Below are 24,015 nucleotides of genomic sequence, written 5' to 3' on the forward strand. Positions count from 1 at the left end.
GGGTCTATTACAGAGCCAAATGTAAAGATACCGTTGTAATATATATTTTTACTTTACTTTCTTCATATAATGTCCTATATCTAATCCAAATATATCTCACTAAACCCCCACTTTCCCCCCAGAATCTCGGCGACACAGCCTGCGCCGGCGCCGAGGCGGTGGCAGCCCTAGCCGTCGACCCTGCGTGCCGCGCAGCCCTAGTACAAGCGGGGGCCGTGCACGCTCTCATACCTCTTGTATTGAGATACGATTATACGCTGACAGAGAGCGGCGTCGACACCACGCAGGCTAATACTAATAAACAGGTGAGTGAATAACAGCGAATATACAGGTGCAAAGCACGAGTTTCTATAGTCTGGGCAAATGAAAATGTTTGCGGTGTCCAAGATTTACATGTACTAGCATTTGTTTCACTATAATGGCCGCTAGAGGCGCTGCATTGTTAAAAAATTATACGAAAACATTTCCGTGTGCATAAATAAATTATCAAAACTTATATTTTAGTAACAGCATTCTTCTTTTCATTCCTTATCATAAACCCCCTTTCTCTTTCCAGGAGGTGGCCAACACACTGGCCCGGCTCAGCGTGCAAGCACTAGCGGCACTGTACGGGCCACACGACACACGGGGCGCGGAGGATGTGCGCGTCTGCTCCACGCTGCACACCCTGCTCACCCCCTACCTGTGCCGCCGGCTGCACACCAGCGCCCCGCATGAGGTAACACAAAAAGCACTAGCCGCACTGTACGGGCCGCACGACACACCCGGCGCGGAGGTAACACAACCTTGTTTGTTAGACGAACGGGTATTATGGTATAATTTTTTTGGTGCCCCAACTCTTTTAGAAGACATCTACAAGTAGTAAGCCTCCTAGTGCTATCTCTACCTGGTAACTAAACTACCTACTTACTTGTATTTTTTGAGCTATTATAATAGTGAGGAAAACGTAAAGCTATTTCCAGATGTCGCCACTGTCGAGTATGCCCGATTTCCCAGTTCTAATTCGTTGGTTCAGTCGTAATTTTTTTTTCTTAATAATGTAATTGATCAGAACCTGAAAGACCCACTCGATAGTGCTGCCAAAGTTTCAGTCGGTTTTCTTCCCCATTAAGTTAAAATTATCCACACCGAACCTATACAACTTTATAATTCCGTACAATAATCACTACCTTCTCTTTCCAGCTCCTCAAAACGCTCACCTCCAACTGGCGAACCCCCTACCTAGTCTGGGACAACAGCGTCCGCGCGGAACTATCAGCTGCCCTGGAGACAGCCGGTCTGACCGGTGACGTCACGGGGCTGGCGTACTCGGCGCACGAGGGGCTGCTGCCCGTCGGCCACGTGTACCTGCGCATCTACAACCAGCGCCCCGATGAACCTATCGAGGTATGTCGAGCTGCCGAGCTGCTCTACAGGGTGTTGCAAAAAGGGTAAAGGGGGTGACTCAGGGAGTCATCCTGAACAACTTTTGTTCTACGAGTTTTGAAAATTCACGAAAAAAATATTTCCTTTTCCATAGAAACTTTGCTGGTCACGTGACTTTTTACTACGAAGAATGTTTTTTTTTTTGCGAATTGCCAAAACTCTAAGAACAAAAGTTGTTCAGAATGCCCCCCTGAGTCACCCCCTTTCGGCTTAGTATACCCATTTTGCAACACCCTGTAGTGGTAGAAGCCGGTACTAGAGAGCGCCGGCTGAGCGGTGACATCACGGTACTGGCATCTACAACCAGCGCCCCGATGAACCTATAGAGCAGTGTTTTTCAACCTTTTTTATGATGCGACCCCCTTGGTATCAAAAAATATTTCGCGACCCCCTTGGGATCGTTTTTTTTAGCATGTATGTATAAATACATATGTTACAGTATTACCAATATTTATTCCATACGACGCGACGTATTTATGGTCTCCATGATTAGGATTCGGATATAAGTACGTGCTTATCCAATATAAAAACATATTATTTTACAATTAAATGTATTCAAGGGCATAATAAAATTTTAAGTCACAATGTGAAAAAATAACTACACGGCTTTACAAAAAAAAAAAACTTGTGTTCGTCTTCTTTGAACCAAAATAACATGACTCCGCTACTGAATTTCGAAGTACCAAATCTCGCTGTTTGTTACCTATATGTTTTTTTGTCGACATAATTTTTACTGAAGAGGTCGGTTGTTAGGTGAACATCAAGGTACATACAGGGTGTCCCAAAAGTCAACGTCACGCCTTGAAGGGCTGATAGGCCAGCTCAGGAGTGGCCAGAATATCGTAATATGACCTTAGTAAAAATACGATAATTTTCGAGACATTGACACTTTTATAAATTTGCTGCAAATTGACACCTCGGTTCAGTTTTTGGCTTGCCGCCGGTACTAAATACCACATTGTTAGGTTTTTTTTAATTTACATAGTTATGTTCCATCAACCTGTGTATAGTCCTACTATTATCGATCACAGTCCAAGAAAATTACGAGTAATGCTGTTTAAAAAAAAGCACGGTTTTATAAGTCATAAAGGGTATTTGACCATATTTTTTTATAAGCAACCTTAGCCTTAATTAAGGACCGATTTTATGCTTATATGTGTCGGTCGAATGTCCGACCTCAGCAATTAAGCTACGTGTAAAGCCCCTAATTTCTAATAATGAACTTAAAGTGCCAATCATTATGGGCTATGGCTAACTGGGTTAGAAGCAGGGTAATAGTTTAAAATAAGCAATAGGAATGATGCTCGATATGAAATAAAATAACAATTCACTGTACTTACATGTTATATTGGACGCTTGGTACACTTTTATTATAACAATGTTTAAATGAATATAAGCTAGGAACTGTAGCAGCACTTCTACTTTAATATGTCTGTCTCGGGAGACGGCTGGAGCAAAAGTGAGAGAGCGTGGTCGGCAGACACCGCTGGCAGAAAAAAAAAGGTAGGGATCGTGGGATCCCTACTCTGAACTTCACCAAGCGACGTGTCTATCGATCACGAGCTCTACTATGACTTAACTTATAACTAGATAATTACGATTATAATTAATAAGGCCATACTATAGATGACAGTCGGCCATCCAATGATTTTGTGCGACCTCGCACAAACAAAGATCAAATTAGACTTTTAGATTTAATAACAAAACAATTTCAAACAATTTAGACTTTTTAAGTTACGTCTATCTTTAGTTATGAATTAGAACTCTATACAACTCTAATGATTGTTGACTTTACAGTAGCAAAATGATTCCACAAACTCTTTACTATCACTGATTATGATTACATTTTACTTAAGATTAAGATAAAATTACATAATTTACTAACAAATAATAAAAATATAAGTTTAAGACTAATATATCTCCCAATACAGGTTTACAAAATAGGTTTTATGAACAATAACACTGTAATATTATATAACAAATCATAAACATTACATATTAGTAATACGATAATTTTATAACTATAGATCATTACAATTTTTATTGAAATTAATATTATTGTCATTATGAGCCCCCTCACAGTGGGTGCAACTTACAGGCCTCAATGCCCCAATCACTAACAATAATAAGCCCCATACGTCTTAAATATCGTTAGTTTCGGGTTCCAATTATCCTGAATACCTATAGTAACACTTTCAAATGTTCCGAATACTCGCAATAACAATTTATTGTTAGCAGCGGATCCCATGTAATGAATGCTTTATAATTATAAATTATTTCATCATTATAGCTTTATTATCATTATGTCACAACTTAGTTACAGCTACGGTAACAGGCCCCAATGTCCCATTCGCTCACAATATAGCTATGGGCTCCATGTCCTGAATACCGACTGCCAACTAAGTTACGGTAACAGGCCCCAATGTCCCATTCGCTCACAATATAACTATGGGCTCCATGTCCTGAATACCGACTGCCAACTAAGTTACGGTAACAGGCCCCAATGTCCCATTCGCTCATAATAGAGCTACGGGCCCCGTGTCCTGAATACCGACTATCAACAATCTAATCATTCAAAATACAACAAATAAAGGTAATAATGATTATTACAATATATACAAGTACATAATTATAGGTCATTCTTCTACAGTGGCTTCATCACTTGAGCTAGAATCATGAGGTCTGGCGAAATTTAACCACGGTTTCATCTTATCAACTGCCACTACGGTTGTGTAATGCTTACCACGCTTTCTTGTCAATGGAGTGTCCTCTACTTGGTATCTGTCGTGGTCATAGGCTTTGACAATTTTATACGGTCCTTGGTATCGCGGTACGAGTTTCTTACTCTGCCCCGTTGCGGGGACCTGCCTTTCAATTCTAACTAAATCTCCAACCTGGTAGTTGTAAGGCTTACAACGTTTCTTATCAAAAGAAGCTTTCTGAGCCTGTTGACAAGATCTACTATGCGCGCTTACATCACTCCGAATTTCTGATAAGCTCTGTTTGGTAGATGTATCTATAATGTCATCAAGGATTTCTGTAGCGACCCTTCTTTCACTAGAGCTAGTTGTCCTGATGCCAAACAGAGCTTCAGCAGGAGTTCGGTTGATTCCCTTATTAAACGTATTATTCAATCCCCATTGCACATCGGGCAGGTGGTCGTCCCACTTATTTTCGGGACTGCCAATATTCTTAGCGGTGAGAGATTCAACAATGATTTTGTTGTAACGCTCCACCTGTCCGTTGGCTCTGGGTGTGGCTACTGCGTTGAGAATATGTTTGATTCCCTTTTCATTGATGAACTGTTTGAAACCGTGACTTGTAAACGACGTACCCCTGTCTGAGATAAGTCTACGCGGAGCACCAAATATTCCAAAATATTCACGTAAAACCTTAATAGAGGTGCTGGTTTTCGTATTGCGCACTGGTTTTAAATAGATATAACGAGTAAAAGCGTCAATCATTACAAGGATAAACATATTTCCTTTTGTGCTCCGAATGAATGGACCCACATGGTCGATGTGGACGGTATCAAAGGGCACTTCAACTTTATGAATGGGATGTAAAAACCCAGCCTGTTTACCTCCAGCAGATTTTGAATATGCGCATTCTAAGCAAGAACTGACGTACTTTTTGACAAAACGTCGAAGTTTAGGGAACCAATACATCGATTCGACCTTCTCTACTGTTTTGTCAACAGAAAAAAAACCGGCCAAGTGCGAGTCGGGCTCGCGCACAAAGGGTTCCGTAGCAGCAAAATTACAGTTAAATCAACCTATCTCAAAAACTATAAGAGATACTTTGATCAAACCAAAAATCGTTGAAAGAGTTAATTAGCATGCATCACCTCTATTTTTTTTAGAATTTTATACCCCGTAGTTATAAAAATAGAGGGGGGGGGGGACATACTTTTTACGACTTTGAGAGCTGATATCTCAAAAACCGTTCACTTTAAGAAAAATGTTTTTTAGAAAACTTTATATCATTTTAAAAGACCTTTCCATTGATACCCCACACGGGTATGTACATCGAAAAAAAAAATTTCATCCCTCAGTTACATGTATGGGGGGCCCCACCCCCAATTCTTTTTTTTACTATTTAGTGTCATATTTTTGTAGCGGTTCATACAACACATATTCCCATCAAATTTCATCACTGTAGTACTTATAGTTTCCGAGTAAATCGGCTGTGACAGACGGACAGACGGACAGACGGACATGACGAAACTATAAGGGTTCCGTTTTTGCCATTTTGGCTACGGAACCCTAAAAATGACCTATATCGTCATGATTTTGTTTGACGATTTGCCACCTAACGCCTTTAGGTACAACCCACCTGTCGCCTTTTTCAGTCACTCTATATAATTTACCATTTTTGAATTTGTAATTTTTCCTAACGTCAACAATGCTTTCTAACTGGGGATCATCCAAAATTTTAATTATTCTCTGAATTTCGTCATCCGCACCCTGTACAGTAACTAACCAACTAGTTTCGCTAATTGCACAGATAGTCTTAATGTTTGATGACGAGTCGACAACGGGGTTACGACTAAGCGCATCTACATGGGCCATAGATCTACCCGGGCGATACTCTATATTGAAATTAAACTCCTGCATTTGCTCCCACCATCTTGCAACTCGCGGGACCATATCTCGTTTTTGGAACGTAGCCTTTAGAGAATTACAATCTGTAACTATCTTAAAGCTCGTACCCACAAGGTAGACTCGAAATTTCTTTAGGGAGGCAACAACTGCAAGAGTTTCGAGATCATACGAAGAGTAGTTTTGCTCTTCGGGACTAGTTTGTTTGCTGAAATAAGCAACAGGTCTCAGGACGTTTGTTTTGTCCTTTTGCAAGAGAATTCCTGCAACCCCTACCTTACACGCATCCGTATGGAGCTCGGTTTCGGCGCTGGGATCATATAACGCAAGTATGGGCTTTTGAGCTAATTCCTTTTGTAACGTTCTGAATGCAGCCTCTTGCTCAGCACCCCATTCCCATTCAACAGAATTTTTAAGCAGGCGAGTAAGAGGTTTTGCTATAATCGAGAAGCGAGGTACGAAACGCTTGAAAAAGCTCGCCAGTCCCAGGAATTGACGTACGTTATGCTGACTTTTCGGCGTAGGAAATTTCTCAACAGCTTCAACTTTTCGAGGCCCTGGACGAATCCCGTCAGCAGAAACCTCGAAACCTAAGTACTCTACAGTCTTACCGAAAAAGAAACATTTCGACAACTTAAGAGTGAGACCTGTTTTTGAAAAAATGTCCAATACTGTCTCCAACCTAGCCAAACCTTGATCAATACTTATCGATGGAATAATGACATCATCTAAGTATACTAATGCTTCACCATACCTAACAGCTCCCAATATTTGGTTCATTATACGTTGAAAAGTGGCTGGGGCGTTTGCGAGTCCAAAGGGCATTCGATTGAATTCGTAGTGCCCCTCTGGAGTCACAAAAGCCGTTTTGAATTTATCACATTCACGTATTGGGACCTGATAGTACCCGTTCGCTAAATCGAGGGTTGTATAGTACTGACTTCCGGAAAGGTTTAGGTTTAGGTTCTTTATTTCATAATTATACATTACATGTCAATTCTTTTGTATAGCTACATAATATAAACATTTTTTTACATAAGCGTAAAACATAAAAATAATCGTAAGTCAAGATATAATAATTAATTAACATGTCAAAGAATCAAAAATAAAAATTCTATATAAAATGTCAATTTGTAAATGTCAAAAAATTAAAATAAGATAAAGTTGATCCAATTGGTCATCAATTAGCGGGATCGGGTAATTCTCTTTGACAGTCTTTTTATTTAATGCACGGTAATCAATGCAAAGTCTCAAATCACCCGTTTTCTTTTTAACAAGTACAATCGGGCTAGAGTAAGCGGATGTTGAAGGGCGTATAACGTCATGCTTCAAAAGGTCAGAAATCATTTCCCTTACATGCTGCTTCTCACTTATGGCAAGCCGGTATGGCCTGTAAACTACTGGATCATTATCAATGAGATCAATTGACATCTCTCCTATCTTACTAACTCCTAATTCTGAGAGGTTGAATGCGAAACAATGTCTGTATTGATTTAATAGTCATAACAGCCTTTCCCTATCTTTCGTTGACAAATCATCATCTAATTGTAAGTCCGACTCCTTGATAGGATCAACAGGATTACCACGACTACACACTGACAATACCTGCGAAAATGTTTCTTCATGAGCAATTCGACCTCGCCCTAGCAATGCACCTTTCTTAATGTTTAAGCTCTGAGGAGACAAACAATTCACTACAATTTTACCCAATCCACCAGCTCCGACAATATACACGCCGGAAGAAATAGAATAGCGTACATCACCTTGAAGGCGAAAACCTCCTTCTACAAACACTTCTCCTTCGTAGGAGGAGTCTGTAAATACGTCAACTACAGCAAGTCCGGAAATATTGACATCGTTTAGACAATACAGTTTGACCTTATTATCAGTGACCCTATCTTGCTCACATTCACTTATTTTCAGCTCATCACTAGTTTTATGAATCACGATATGTGGTTGTTCGGTAAAAGTTTGCCCAACCATCAAAGATACATGCATAGCAGAATCAGGGACCACTATCAACTCTACCTCTGCGCTGACACCATCTATGCTCAATGAAGTCCTTATTTTTCCTAACGGTTGAACAGTAAAGTTACCGAATCCCCTAAGGAGAGGTAGATTGTCGGTGCTATATTCGCTTCCTACTTTTTTATATTCTGAAAATTTAATCAATGAGCAGTCGCTCCCAAAATCAATGAACGCCTCTATTGGTATACCATTAACAATAGCAATCTTAAAATATTTATTGCCTGCGTTAACCTTTGAGAGAGATGATGCCGCTTCAACGTAGGAAGAATTATTGAATGGTAAAATATCATTGGCGCTATTCGCCACTCGCAATACCGATTTGTCCGTTGCTGCAGTTTTTGAGTAACACTGCTCTGTATCATGCCCTACCCTCCTGCACTTGCCACATTTTTTTACGGGTTGGGTACATTGCGACACTACGTGTCCCTCTCTTTTGCAGTTAAAACATTTAGTAACAGCCGGTTTCGTAGCTGCTTTTTCCTGATGATAAATAGGCTTTGGCGGTTGCCCCTTGACCATCCTACGATCCACATTCTGCCTGATATTCCTAGCATTACGTAAGTAGCAAAGTAGTTTATCGGGGTCATCAAATTGTACTGCTTCCGCACCTAGTCGAACTGACCTATCATCGATACCATGTAAAATACACTCCACTGCACGTTTACCAGTAATATCACATCTATTTACTAATGCGACCTTCTCATAAAAGTAGTCTTCAAGTGAATCTGCGAAACGAGCCCTTTTTGCCAACATATCTGCGAGCATTTGACCGTAGTTCTCCTCTGATGGAAAGGCGTTTCGAAGTTTCACTTGCCACTCCTCCCACGAAAAAAGAACGGACGAAAGCCCCTCATACCACCTTTGCGCTACACCGCGTAACTTCGGTAAAGCATAATGGACTATTTTTTTTATCATCATCATCATCATCACGACCCATTACGTCCCCACTGCTGAGGCACGGGTCTCCTTCCAATGAAGGAAGGGTTTAGGCCTAGTCCACCACGCTGGCCAAGTGCGGGTTGGTGGACCCCAACACAAGCAAGCTTGTGCTGAGAGAGTTGTCGGGTAAGTGGGCAACCCGACTGTCAGATGTTTTCAAACCGCCCGAAGGCCTCTGACTAGGCTTAACGACTGCTGCCGAAGCAGCAACCGGGACCCACGGCTTAACGTGCCGTCCGAAGCACGGAAGCGTCCAGAAAAGCACCACTTGAAATTGGTCACCCATCCAATGGCTGACCGTGTCAGTTGTTGCTTAACCTCAGCGATCAGTTACGATCACTGAGGCCCGCTCGACTACGGACTCTTCTATTTTTTTTATCAGACCAACCATATATAGAGGCACATTCACTAACCACATGGTCATCGTCTGTTCTTTTTTCGATGGGTCAAATTCAGGAATTGTATTATTTAACGAGCCCAGTTTATCCATAGAATTAGAGCCACTTATGTTTCTTAAGACTTTAACAAGTTCTGTAAGGGTACTGGTTGACTCACCAACTGGTCTTGGTTCTTCGCGGGTCGTCTCTCGTTGACTCCATCTGCTTCTGCTGCGTGAGCGCCTTGCGCCATTCCCATGGGTCGCCTGCTCCTGTCCCGTACCACGAGACCTGCGGCGGCTTCTGCTACGTGGCCGAGTCTCCTCGCGTCTACCGCGGCTCGCCCGATCGCGAAGGAGCTCATCCAGCTCCTCACGAACAAGCCTGTTCAACGCCGATCGTCCCGCTTCCCGTCGTGATGGCGGGACGATGTCGTCTCACATCCCGGCGCGTCGAACGCCGACTGTCGCCACTGTGAGAGCGTGTGCCACTGCGACTGCGCCGTCCACGAGAACGGCAGCTCACTCCACCACGGGAACGTGGTCGGATGCCTGTATATCCACGTCTCGCGATGCTTCGCCCGCGAACCGGTTGCAGGATAGGGCTGGTCGGGGTTGTCACGATCCGCCCAGGTATCGCATCGTCCATTTCATTGTCCCTGTAACATTATACACGCAGATCACTGTCCAGTTAGTGAAAGCAAAAAGAAGAACCAAACAATAAACTTACACCCAACAATAGGTTATAAAATTTGCTAAATTATCCCTAAAAGTAAAACAGCAAAGCAGAATTATAAGACTGTTTATGGTCCTCGTAGCTATGGTACTGTAGCTATTCACAGCAAACAAGCAATAATAAGTCTAACAGTAACAGCAAATGCTTTCTAATTTAATCGACTACAATGTGGTGTGTTTTTATTTATTTTAATGTAATTTAATGAAAATTAATGTAATTTAATGAAAATTAATGTAAATTAATGTAACTTAATGTAAATTAAAGTGACTCAATGTAAATTAATTTGGATTAATGTAAATGAATGTACATTAATATCAATTACTGTAAATTTATTCAGTGTGATTCCAGCCGATTATTTATGATTTAAATAGGTAGGTATTTATTTATTTGTTTAAATAAGGAACACCAGCAGTTAACACAACAGACAAAATAGTAAACTTTACATAATATAAATTTCCCTGTGAAAGCCATTAAGGACGTACATGTCATTATCAAATAATACTATTATAACGACAACAATATGAAATAAATTGAAACAACTGGCTTACAAGCCAACTGTTACAACAGACAGCGGTGGCGGGCACTAAACCGACAAGAGCAAGGCTCTTAAATTTAAGAATTACTTTATTGCACACAAACACAGAAATTACAAAAAGAAATTCACAACAAAGACGTACAGTTACTGACCACTCACAAGCTACAAGGTGGGTACCGTTAGGAACCCGAAAGCGTTGGATTTTTATTAGTATGTTTATGAAAGTAAAAAAAATAAAGCAAGAAAAAAAATGCCATGAGCTCACCAGAAAATGAGTGTAAATAAAAAAAAAGTATTGGTAATTAGATTAAGTACCTATTAAATTTTCAGCTGTTTAGAACCTATCATTAAATTATCCGAGCGTGCATTACAGTTGCTACCCACATTTCCTAATAATATATAAACTCGATTCATAACGACCAATTTAAATTATTAAGTATAATTAACAGTAATTAGAGGCAGAAACCAATAGATCGCATCCAGTGGCGTGCTATGGGGGAGACCTACGTCCACAGTGGACTACTATAGGCCGATGATGCTGAATTGTTTTAAGGTTATATACTACACCACAATTTTGAAAAAATAAAAACTCCGTGATTCAACAAGTAAAAGAAAGTAAAATTTATGAATACAGACGGTTAGGGAAATACGATGTACTTGTACTTAAGAAATTGGTAATTTATCAGATTTAAAATGAAATAAAATGACATTGTCTCATGTCGTGGGTAGCACTGGCATTTAGGTATCACTATCCCACATCTGAAATTGTCGGTCGAATGTCCGACCTCAGCAATTAAGCTACGTGTAAAGTCCCTAATTTCTAATAATGAACTTAAAGTGCCAATCATTATGGGCTATGGCTAACTGGGTTAGAAGCAGGGTAATAGTTTAAAATAAGCAATAGGAATGATGCTCGATATGAAATAAAATAACAATTCACTGTACTTACATGTTATATTGGACGCTTGGTACACTTTTATTATAACAATGTTTAAATGAATATAAGCTAGGAACTGTAGCAGCACTTCTACTTTAATATGTCTGTCTCGGGAGACGGCTGGAGCAAAAGTGAGAGAGCGTGGTCGGCAGACACCGCTGGCAGAAAAAAAAAGGTAGGGATCGTGGGATCCCTACTCTGAACTTCACCAAGCGACGTGTCTATCGATCACGAGCTCTACTATGACTTAACTTATAACTAGATAATTACGATTATAATTAATAAGGCCATACTATAGATGACATATGGACTACATGACAAATGTTTTATATTTTTAACTTAACATAGTGTAAAAAATACGCAACGCAATCATGGCACCTTATTCAAAAAAAATCTAAAATAATGTAGGTTTTGTAAATAGTTATGTATAAACCGTTTCTATGTTTTATTTGAGAAAAAAGTTGTTGCCATTTTAGTACTAAAGGAGCTTCATGTAAAATTGTTTGAAGAAAAATTATATTTACTTATTTACGCTATAGCAGCTGAGAGCTGGCGACCCCCCTACAGAAGCTTCGCGACCCCCCAGGGGGTCGCGACCCACAGGTTGAAAAACACTGCTATAGAGGTATGTCTCCCTGCGAGCTGGAGGGTGATTCGTGTCACAAAAAACTCCTTCGTTTTCATCTCGTTTTCAGATTTTTACGAACGAGCTATGAAATTGCGATTCACATGGCACTAAAAACAAGCTACATAGTAAGATCGTTTCGAGATCGCAAAATGAATGAACGGAATGGAGAATGACGCGATTCATGTCATTTTTGTTGAACTTTTTGATATCGCTTATCTGTCATATTTTGACGTTTTAGCGATTTTAAACTTTCGAAGAAAAGGGTGAAATTGTTAGATCGTTTTCAGAAAATACTGCTAAAAGTGAAATTGACCTTGTACGCATCTCTCCAAGATCTTCAAGCCATTTTTCAGCCGGACAGCCGTCCCTACGAGATACGTTTCCATCTTTACCGAATTCGTAATTTTCCATTATAGTAAGCTTGTTTAGTGATATTTATTTGATTGGTGTGGGTTTTGGCCTGAGGCCCTCGCAGAATGAGGAAGAATATTTTAACCGAAAGCATACACATTCCCTCAGTCTGCAAATTGTAAGTTAATGAATTAAACACATTGTAATGCATGTATATTTTATTTATTGATAGAACTAATAAATTCTATGAATTATCACAAATACTAAAAAAATATAGGTAGTAATTAGGTCCCTTTACCACTTAATAAAGCTACAGATAATAGCAATCAAAGATTAAAGTCTTATTATTTTTCTCATATTCTCTCCTATAGGTTGGCTGGTACAAAATGCTTTTAGCCTTTTGTATAAGTAATTATTAATACTTATATATACAATATTTTGTTAACAATTATTAAACTATTATTGTATATAGGAACTTAGGTAATCAGTAATCACAGGTGCTCCTCTGTTTGAATTGACGCATGAAGAAGAGGAAGAAGAGAGGCGTGAGGTCATTGAAGGCCAGGCGCATGCGCAGGGACGGGATCCTCCCGCGCAGCAGCCGCAGCAGCGCCGCGCTGACCGCGCGCTCCACGCCGGTCGCGGAGCCAGAGCTTCACTGGTCGCGCAACTGCGTCGCCGCTAAAATCTGTGGATTTTCAATTTATAGTTAAAACATATACCTACAAAAATATTTTGTACTTATTCCGATATAAATTATGTATACGTATTATTTTACTTTAAGTCTGATTGTTCCTTTCATTAGCCTAGAAAAGACAAAATGAAGAGTTCAGTATGATATTGTTCTAAAATATTACAGACAGATACTAAACAAAACTACGCTGTAACATAAATATTCAACACCAGTTTTCCTAAGACATTATTGGGGTAACAATGAAGTTAAATTCTATTCTATTATTTAGCCAAACATTTAGGAATAACCTACCTTTTTCCATATGAGGAACCCCTCCTCAAGAAGCCTCTCATTGACTGCAGCCTGTCTGTTCATTACTTCAGCTAATCAGCTATCATTGTGAGGGCTGAAGCCGTGGCCCTCTCACAACGCAGTTGCTCCTTCTGCTACTCAAGCACATCGGCTGCTGCTTGTGTTTCTAAAACAATTCAAAACAGAAATTGGATACATCGTAAATTACAATACCTTCTTGACTACAACCGGTAACATTTATATTTCAAAAAAAATAGGTTAATACATTGATACTTACATGTCTCAGTCGTATTTCTCTAAGTAAGTTAAACTTCCTTTCTTCTTATTTTCCAAAAAAACTACGTTGACACGAAAATGAGCAAAGAAAATCAATGTTTTTATGGAGAAAACATGGCGGCTGTCAAAAGTGCCACAGGTTATGAATTTCTTCAACGTTGAATTAAAAAGCTGTTTCTTGATACTTGCTATCGACACTAATTCCAACAAAATATATTGTAGGAACAAAATTATTTAAAACAATTAGTGGTAGTATTTATAATTTTTGCATGGCAATTAAAAAAAATATAGTTTCATTCATTTCACTCAAGCCATCCAAATACGAACTAGCGATATGAAAACGAGATCAAAGTATGTGTGCTATGAATCGCGTTTTTAAACATTGCGGATTTCATCTCGTAACTCGTTCGTATCGCTTTACAAATATTTCGGTTGAGATGTGAATCGCGCCCCTGCTCTAGTGGTAGAAGCCAGTACTCGAGACGGCCGGTTTGACCGGTGACGTCACGGGGCTGGCCGACTCGGAGGTATTGTAATGGTGGAGAAGCCTTTAGCGCGGCACTACATGAGTCCTTTAAATAACGTCTGTATAAGAATTTAGAATAAAATGCTGGTACTTAGTATATATCAATTTTAACGGGGAAAACCAACAGAAGCTACTTAAATTAAAAAATTGGTATCAAAGATCAAGCAGCTAACTGTTACAAATACAAATTACGAACGCTACTCGATCCACAACACTTGGCTCGGTCGGAAGACCCTCGATTTTCAATGGACATGAGTCATCACCACCTACTACGTCAAAAAGCTATATTGAATCAACTTCTCCTTCCAGAACCCTCAACAGTTCGTGCTGGACCTGCTCCAGTTCATCTCCGAGCAGACCGCCGCCGACCTCAGCGCGGAGAGGGTGGAACACATCACCATGGCGTTGACTGCGCTCTCCAACTGTATTATCAAGAATCCAGGTATGTTTTGTACAAACTGTTTATGTTATTTGATAATAGTAAAAATAATGATCATTATTAAATGATAGTGATTAGTGGTGCATGTCCACCAACCCGCACTGGTCAGCGTGGTGGACTAGGCCTAAAACCCTTGCTTCATTGGAAAGAGACCCGCGCCCCAGCAGTGGGGGACGTGATGGGTTGTGATTGTGATGATGATGAATGGTGCATGAAAGGAGCGACGAGTTACTTATTTAAGTACGGCGCACCCTTGGCAGTTACTGAATGACGCTAATCTGTCTGGCTCTAGTTTTTAGGAACAAGAGCGAGTGGGTCAATCAAAGTCCATTGCTGGACATGCTACAGTGCTAGATCCACTGCTCCATGGATCTCTGATGTCAGGCTGTTGTTTGACTGAGGGTATAGTACCTGTAGTTTATGACTGAGTTGTCGGAAACTACAAGTCACTATAAATATATCACGTAGTTTAGAAAAGCGGGTTGCTTGCTGGACATTCTCATGTTCGCACAATTTATCTGTGTGTTTTATAAGATTAATGAGTAAATAATCTTTCTTACAGGAGTAGAGATCCAGTGCATCGGTCAGTTCGGCCTGCTCTTCGGGCTGCTGTCTGCGCGCGCTCACTCGGGCGTTCAACAAGCGGCGTTGGCGGCGGTGCTGGCGGCGTCGGGCAACCGCGCCGTGTTGGAGGATATAGCGGCTACGCATGTGCTCGGTAATAACCCTTTTGTCATAGATATTAGAATGGGAGCTATGGTCCTTGTGCCGGCATCTATTACTATATGCATGCCATAAATAGTAGTAATGCATATGCGCAATTTAACTTAACAGCCGTTTGAACCGAAATACAGAAGCAAAATCATAGGCCATTACGTAAAACGATGAGGGTTGCCCACATGAAAACCTTTCTATAGAGCTTCCACTATGTTATTGTATTTTAGACGTTTCCTTATGTCTGGTAAGTAAAGTTGGTTTTCCTTTGCAGTCATCAAATATGTATGGGAAAACCAAGTTTCGACTGTCAAAAAACCAATAATATAATGGACAGAGTATAGAGATATTTTAGTTCAGGTTTCCATAACCCCAGTTATTAATGAATTAATTATGAACATTGTGTTTCCAGGTCACCTGCTAGCGCTGGTGGGCACTCGGCCGCCGCCAGAGGGCGCGCTGCCCGCACTCTCCGCGCTGCTGGCCAATACCAGCCTCGTCAAGGAGGCTTTGGCTAAAGGTAAAAATAAATCAATAATAAAAAGTGTGTAAGCACGCACCTCCCATGAGGCCCCATTGTTTTATTTTTCACAATTACCACTTGAAATCAGTCTGGAGCTGTTGTTAATTGCGTGATCATTTTAATGAGACTACTATTGCAAATTCAACGTGTTATATACTTTCAACACAGATATTTTGTTCCCGGGCCTTGAAGGTGCCCGAAGCGACTATAAGGTCCCTTTTGCATTGGGATTGCATTTCACGGGAGAAAAGTTAAAAACAAAGTTGTGTTATGTTATGTCATTTGTGAAATGTTGACTTTGAAGCACATAAAATTTTTATTTGTCCCCAGGAGCCGTGATCTACCTGCTGGACATATTCTGCAACAGCAAGGTGCCGGAGACGCGGGAGGCGGCCGTGGAGATCCTCGCCTGCATGATGTCCGACAAACTGCACGGACCTAAGGTGAAAACAGACAGCCTATCACGGCCTAATGTGGCAATTCGATACTATTTTCGATACTACACAAACATAATTATGGGAAAAGAAGCATTTAAGAAGTGTGGCATTAAGTCTACCCCATGTACACTTATTTTTATATTTGTGCAATAAAGGATTAATAAATAAATAAAAGAACAGCGCCAACGTAGTCGCTTTTGGAACTAACAAATTTGCCTTACATTTTGACACTGACAGTCCACGATACGCAACGTAAACGGAGGTTCGAAAATCTTATAATCGCTGTACAGATACTGAAGTTTACTCTAGCAAGACGAAAACGAAGTTGCAACGTGATAGAGTCGTGAAACGAGAGTGACTGTCCTGTTGCCATCAACAACCAGTAAATTGATTTGAATAATCGACTGAGGATAACATAGACGATGGTAATAAATCAACAATCTATTCGATTCATTTGCCATTGACTATTATTATTAAATTCTTTATTGCACAAAGTAAATTGGTACAAAGGCGAACTTAATGCTAGCAGCATTTTCTACCAGTTAACTATGACTAATATTATATCCACTCTCCATTTCCTTTTCGATGTTGTACAAAATAGTAGTATAGGTAGTTCTTCTTTTTATACTGCAGCATCCATCTTGCAAGATTATGTACTAGATCTGTATCTTATGATAATTACTAAGTACTAAGTGTGTCTCACAAAAGATCGTGACAAATGCAATAAGTGTTGGAATACTTTCAGGTGCGCCTCACAATATCGCGATACATCCCGGCGGTGTTCGCCGAAGCTATGTGCGCGGGCGCCCCGCAGTCTGTCATACACATGATGGACTCTCGCCACGAGCATCCAGAACTAGTGTGGAGCGATGAGGCGAGGGCCACTGTCGCCGCCACCGTCGCAGCGTGCAGAGACAGGTAAGGGTGTAATATGTGTATCAATGAATTTCATATGTATAATTTTTTTGTCCTTCGTCATTCCTTGAGCAAGCTCAGCTGACAGGAGTGATGTCAAAGCCATTATTCCGGTCACCGTCTCGGTGCATGAGTATAATACGTGTAACAGTGAATTTATCACTTTTTACACCGCGTCAACCACATATTGGACTGACGAGCATACCGAATAGGTGTCATGAGGCTGAGGTTACGTGGCACTATGAGCGTAATATGTGTAACAATTGATTCACTTTCGCACCGATTAGGAATAGATACGAGTGCAATAACTGTAACAATGACTTCGCTTGCATAGTATCTTCAAGACTCCTGAATCCACACAGTAATTTCTCTTTACCATTCAAATCCATACACGCAAAACACACACAAAACAAATCACAACAACCACATAACCACCCCAATTTCCCAACAGGCACCAATCCAAACAGCTGCGCGATCCGAACGCGCTATTCGAAGACTCCACCAATACCCAGAATGCTCAATGGACGCCGCCGGGCGAGGTGGCTGTGGGCGGCGTGTACCTACGGCTGTTCCTACAGAACCCTCAGTGGAGTGTGAGGGCTCCCAAGAAGCTGCTGCAAGAGCTGCTGACTGAGACTCTTGCTACGCTGCCTAAGGATTGTAGTGAGGTATGTTGAGGCAGGGGTATACATAATAGAGTATGAAATAACATTTTTATTTATGTTTTATATTCCTTAATAGTAACTGACGAAGATTGTGTGCACTTGGCACACGCGGCTCCGTATAACGCTTTAAATAAAGAAATGAAAATGGAGGCCGTTGAATTAGTGGCGATCGAAAAGAGTATCGACAGCCTCACAAATAGCATACAAAGCTAGGCGATATATTAGGAGTCCGTCCGCATTTATTTTAAATATAACGTTTTTACATAAATATTACTTAAAAATCTTCTCAATAACTAGAGCATCGTCATAAACAAACCATGATTCCGTCCACAGGGTAGCCGCGGCGACGTGTGCGCGCAGGCCCTGGCCGCCCTCCTGCGCACGCGGCCCGCGCTGGCCGACGCGTGCGCGCAGCTGGGCGAGCTGCCGCGCCTGGCGCGCCTGCTGCCCGCCTGCCCGCGCCAGGCGCTGCCCGTGCTCGCCGCCGTGGCCGGCACGCAGGTGAGACTATCTATCTATCTATCTATCATGGCGAGCTGATTTTCCGCATTTAGCCTCCAAGGTGGGCCATTATGCGTGAAATACCTATGGGGTGACTAGCTATTAAGCCACCCAAGCTCACGCCAAAAAGCCAGTAGACGACCTAGGTTACTCATGACTTCCTGGAGGGACCCCGGAGATCCGAGGATTTTGGATCGTAGTGTCTCCACGCCTTTGCAATGTAACAAGACATGGGAAGCTGTTTCATCTTCCTCCATGCAACTTCTGCAAAGAGGAGTGGTGGAGATTTTCATGCGATATAGTTATGCAGGTGAGACTAGCCCTAGCAGCCTGCTGCCCGCCTGCCCGCGCCAGGCGCTGCCCGTGCTCGCCGCCGTGGCCGGCACGCAGGTGAGACAACCTAGCAGCCTGCTGCCCGCCTGCCCGCGCCAGGCGCTGCCCGTGCTCGCCGCCGTGGCCGGCACGCAGGTGAGACAACCTAGCAGCCTGCTGCTCGCCTGCCCGCGCCAGGCGCTGCCCGTGCTCGCCGCCGTGGCCGGCACGCAGGTGAGACAACCTAGCAGCCTGCTGCCCGCCTGCCCGCGCCAGGCGCTGCCCGTGCTCGCCGCCGTGGCTGGCACGCAGGTGAGACAGCCCTAGCAGCCTGCTGCCCGCCTGCCCGCGCCAGGCGCTGCCCGTGCTCGCCGCCGTGGCCGGCACGCAGGTGAGACACCCCTAGCAGCCTGCTGCCCGCCTGCCCGCGCCAGGCGCTGCCCGTGCTCGCCGCCGTGGCCGGCACGCAGGTGAGACAACCTAGCAGCCTGCTGCCCGCCTGCCCGCGCCAGGCGCTGCCCGTGCTCGCCGCCGTGGCCGGCACGCAGGTGAGACAACCTAGCAGCCTGCTGCCCGCCTGCCCGCGCCAGGCGCTGCCCGTCCGCGCCGTTGTTTTCTGACATAAATATTATTCTTCCAAAATAACGTAAAATAACATCAAGATGCGCTATTTGCTGACATGAATATTCATCCAGTCGTGCGTGATAGCACTATCGTCCACAGACGTAATTTTGTTAACAACAATACATAAAAATGTGCAAATTTTTTGACATGAGTTTAATCCCTCCAATCGTGCGTGACAGCGCCATCCTCCATTCGCCAATAACATAACAAAGCATCGATGCGATGTTTGTAAACATGAATATTGTTCTTCCAGTTGTGCGATTTCCTACTTATTTGGTTAACATACATTTAATTCTTCCAGTCGTGCGTGACAGCGCTGTCATCCACGGACGTGATGGCGGGCGTGCGCGCGGCGGTGAAGTCGTGCCGCGACGTGGCGGGCGTGGCGTGCGAGGCGCTGGCCGCCATCTTCAGCAGCTCGGCCAACACCGACCGCCTCGTGTCTCAGGTCAGTGAGTGAATGAATGAGTGAATGAATGAATGAACGACGGCGGTGAAGTCGTGCCGCGACGTGGCGGGCGTGGCGTGCGAGGCGCTGGCCGCCATCTTCAGCAGCTCCGCCAACACCGACCGCCTCGTGTCTCAGGTCAGTCAGTGAATGAATGAATGAATGAATGAATGAATGAACCACGGCGGTGAAGTCGTGCCGCGACGTGGCGGGCGTGGCGTGCGAGGCGCTGGCCGCCATCTTCAGCAGCTCCGCCAACACCGACCGCCTCGTGTCTCAGGTCAGTGAGTGAATGAATGAGTGAATGAATGAATGAATGACGGCGGTGAAATCGTGCCGGGACGTGGCGGGCGTGGCGTGCGAGGCGCTGGCCGCCATCTTCAGCAGCTCCGCCAACACCGACCGCCTCGTGTCTCAGGTCAGTGAGTGAATGAATGAATGAATAAATGAACCGCGGCGGTGAAGTCGTGCCGCGACGTGGCGGGCGTGGCGTGCGAGGCGCTGGCCGCCATCTTCAGCAGCTCCGCCAACACCGACCGCCTCGTGTCTCAGGTCAGTGAGTGAATGAATGAGTGAATGAATGAATGAATGAATGACGGCGGTGAAATCGTGCCGGGACGTGGCGGGCGTGGCGTGCGAGGCGCTGGCCGCCATCTTCAGCAGCTCCGCCAACACCGACCGCCTCGTGTCTCAGGTCAGTGAGTGAATGAATGAGTGAATGAATGAATAAATGAACCGCGGCGGTGAAGTCGTGCCGCGACGTGGCGGGCGTGGCGTGCGAGGCGTTAGCTAACTGGTGTCACCAGAGAGTGAATGAATGGTATTAGCAAATGCATACTCTCTAGTCTGCCGCATGACCCAATTTGGTTCTATAGCGCCGCTGCTTACGACCGATGACGGTCGCGTGGGTGAATAAATGAATGATCTAATACCATACATAAATACAACTTACTGTTCTGTATACTGTATCCTGACTCTACGTTCTATAGATGATTCCAAACTCATACCTAAACCATTTCTCCACAGGCTCTAGAAACGGACCTAATCGGCGAGCTGCTATCCCTCCTAGAGTCTGGCCTGGACGGGCAGACGGCCGCTCAGCTAGTGAACGCACTCAAGGCCATGTCCAGGTCGCAACTGCACGGAGAGAGAGTGAAGAGTGTGCTGTCTCGCTCCCGCGTGTGGGAGCAGTACGCGGCGCAACGGCATGATCTGTTTATCACGTCTACGAATAATTGTCATCAGCTTACAGGTTAGTTTTTTGGCTCTATGATAGTGGTGTTAAGTTCGTAAAAGGACTTTTTATTAGTAACTAAAGATAAATTACAAATAATGAGCAACTAATAAGATAAGTCTAAGGCCGCGTCGACTATAAATAATATATCCATATTAAAAAGTATTTGGAAAATATATTACAATGACATCATGAGCCAACTCGTTTTGGTTTACCTACCCTTTTTCTAATAACCTGTTTTTGTATGTCACTTAAGGCACTTCTTTCTTTCTTTCAATAGCCAGATAAAAGTTATCTGGGGAATAATTCTGATACTGTCGCGTCTGAATGTTTGTATTAGATAACATTTATCTGACTATTGAAAAAATAGCCCTCAATAGTTTAACTTAACAGATAACCTTTTTCCCCAGGGGCCCCACCCTCGGCCGGCTACCTGACAGCGCCGCCGACAAACATCCAGGCGCAGCCGCCGCCCATCGACTGACCGCCATCTTGGCCGCCGCGGCAGACGCAGCTCTGACGTACGTCCCCATTATACTTGTTCACGAGATGTAATACTGGCTGGTGTAGATGTCTTTAGCAAAGAGGTTAAATTAGCTCAGGTTGGCAACATTGATAAGTGTTGCCAACTTAGATTAGATTCTACATTGAACCTCCTTTAATTAGGCTTAGGTTGGCAACATTGGTATGTGATGCCAACTTAGCGCCCTTGAACAAATAAATGTGAACCGTATACCTTTTTATTAGACTATATTAGCGATATCATTGGGGTGAAATGTTTTATATTCCATTGCTGTATAAAGACAATGCAACCTTGGTGAAACTATATTTCTCTAAAGCACAGCCATGTGTTTTTCCAATGAAAACTATTATGTGATAATCTTTATTTGTAAGCAATTAATCGTATCGAAATATCGTAGTTTATTATTCATTGCAACGTGTCACTTATAACTACTTTGATAGAATACTCTTGGAACTTCAATCCATGACTTCAGGATTAATATGCGTAAGAGATTTTATTAGGAGGTAGGAAGCAGACTTAAGAAAGAAGTTTATTTTTTGTTTCTGTTTTATTTAATTATAAAAAAAATGCTACGATTGATGCGATACAATAATGCAATAAATAAACAAAACAAGCATAGCTATGTTTAAAGTAAAGACTGAAAAGTTTTACATGGAAATGAGTATTTTGTTGTTAATTTGGAAATCCAGTTTTGGGTAGGTATGTTTTGCACTTTTAAATTGGACCACAATGTCCTAAAATTAAACAAAGACTAAAATTCTAGGTAAAAAAAGTTTCGTTTCTTAGCTAACCGGAATTTTAATATTTAGGTAGATGCTATTAAATATTCCTTTATTCTAGCAACACTTCACTTTAACATACCATAGACACCAAGTATTATTACCAGCCAAAGGTAGAGAATATTTGGGTATTTTATATACTACGTATTTATGTAACGTTATGTATTACAATTTACATACAAAGGTCTTACGCCTTATTTCGCGAAATAATAAAACCTTTTTTACTCGAACATGCGAAATAAACAATATGTGATTGGCTATTATGCCATCGTTTTCGTGATGAGAACCTGAGTATTCGCGAAAATGTTAACTTGGACTTGGTATAAGACGCAAGTGTAACAAAATCATGTAAGAGGCGCGGGATACAGTGATTATTAAATGTATGATGATCTCCATAGAATCACACTACGTTGGATATTATTAAATGTAACATGAAGTAAATAGTTTACTAAGGGGTTCGTATTTTGTATCATTCTTCTGTATGATATCTGATGAGATAAGTAGAGGAGTGTAGAGTTCATAATTTTGTATGGAAAATTATTGATGTTGGTAGACGTGTGTATGTTAGCCAGTAACCATTTATGTTATAAGAGCATCACTATTGTTTTATTGTTTCTCTTAATTTTTATGGTATAAACTCATTTCTAGTTTCTTTTGTCTTATATTTTAGAAGTATGATTAAATTAGTTTTTGTTTTGTTAAATTATATTTATAACTTGCCATTAAAATATTCAGATTAAATGCAAAAAAAGTCTATGATATATTAAAATGCATGCGTAAATTTTAGTAACTTTGGAAAATGTTAAATGATATAAAGGAATCATCTCTCAAAATTAGTAGAATTTATTCAGAAATATAAGTCTAATGAGTCTAATATTAGTTATTCCAATGTATGTATTAATCATGTAAAATTCAAATATTATGAAAAATATTGTTGTTATTGAAAGCGTTCGCCATATCATAGAATTTACAACCGTTTTTTTTTTCAAAAACAAATAATGTCTTCATTATAAATTTCAAATTCGTATAGATGTCTAATATAATTTTAGTTATTGTAAAAAGACAGGTTGGTTGGTCGATTTTTGTGTTTTGATTAAACCGTTTTTGGCAATACAACGAATTCTCCATGTTAAAAAATTACTGCCATTAGTCATGGTCATCAGTATCTATTCAAAATTTTAGTATTTTTATATCTTCTATTCTAGGATGTCTTCAATAAAAATACCTGACTTAACCTAACTAAAATGGTTTACATGCGTATGGTATAACCTTGTAACATTGTACTGTTATTTATAAATAATTGTACTGTTATTTATAATCTTATTGGACGGTGAGGTCAAAACACAAGATGTGGACTTTAGGGGGAGGCAGTTGGCAACATTAGGGGTTGAAAGAAAATGAATATTTTTATATGTTAGTTTTAAGTCATACCATTGTAAAAATATAAATATTAATATATGCTATGAAGTGATACTGATTCATGGTTTTTATTTACGAGTTTCATGATATTCCTACTTCCTTCATGCATGTGGTGGTGATGTGGATTAAAATATACCAT

At 41.7% G+C, this 24,015-nt stretch overlaps 1 protein-coding gene and 1 long non-coding RNA gene across 2 annotated transcripts in view; one reads left to right on the forward strand and one right to left on the reverse strand.

Annotated features, from left to right (window-relative positions):
• Positions 1-21,723, forward strand: part of LOC105395864 (dnaJ homolog subfamily C member 13) — a 59,457-nt gene extending 37,734 nt beyond the window's left edge. The window contains exons 27-39 of the mRNA XM_048627956.1: positions 123-305; positions 557-718; positions 1,183-1,386; positions 14,653-14,785; positions 15,345-15,500; positions 15,909-16,016; positions 16,350-16,462; positions 17,202-17,374; positions 17,823-18,039; positions 18,370-18,537; positions 19,775-19,921; positions 20,948-21,173; positions 21,566-21,723. Of these exons, the coding sequence (XP_048483913.1) occupies positions 123-305; positions 557-718; positions 1,183-1,386; positions 14,653-14,785; positions 15,345-15,500; positions 15,909-16,016; positions 16,350-16,462; positions 17,202-17,374; positions 17,823-18,039; positions 18,370-18,537; positions 19,775-19,921; positions 20,948-21,173; positions 21,566-21,639 (2,064 nt within the window). The 3' untranslated portion in view covers positions 21,640-21,723. The remainder of the gene's footprint in view (positions 1-122; positions 306-556; positions 719-1,182; positions 1,387-14,652; positions 14,786-15,344; positions 15,501-15,908; positions 16,017-16,349; positions 16,463-17,201; positions 17,375-17,822; positions 18,040-18,369; positions 18,538-19,774; positions 19,922-20,947; positions 21,174-21,565) is intronic.
• LOC125490019 lies at positions 13,016-14,270 on the reverse strand. The gene is made up of 3 exons (XR_007267395.1): positions 13,819-14,270; positions 13,542-13,707; positions 13,016-13,244 (listed from the first exon to the last, which is right to left on the reverse strand). It is a non-coding gene; the product is annotated as an uncharacterized LOC125490019 (long non-coding RNA).
• Positions 21,724-24,015: the final 2,292 nt, after the last annotated feature.

Source organism: Plutella xylostella, chromosome 19, assembly GCF_932276165.1.
Source record: "Plutella xylostella chromosome 19, ilPluXylo3.1, whole genome shotgun sequence".
Classification (NCBI taxonomy): domain Eukaryota; kingdom Metazoa; phylum Arthropoda; class Insecta; order Lepidoptera; family Plutellidae; genus Plutella; species Plutella xylostella.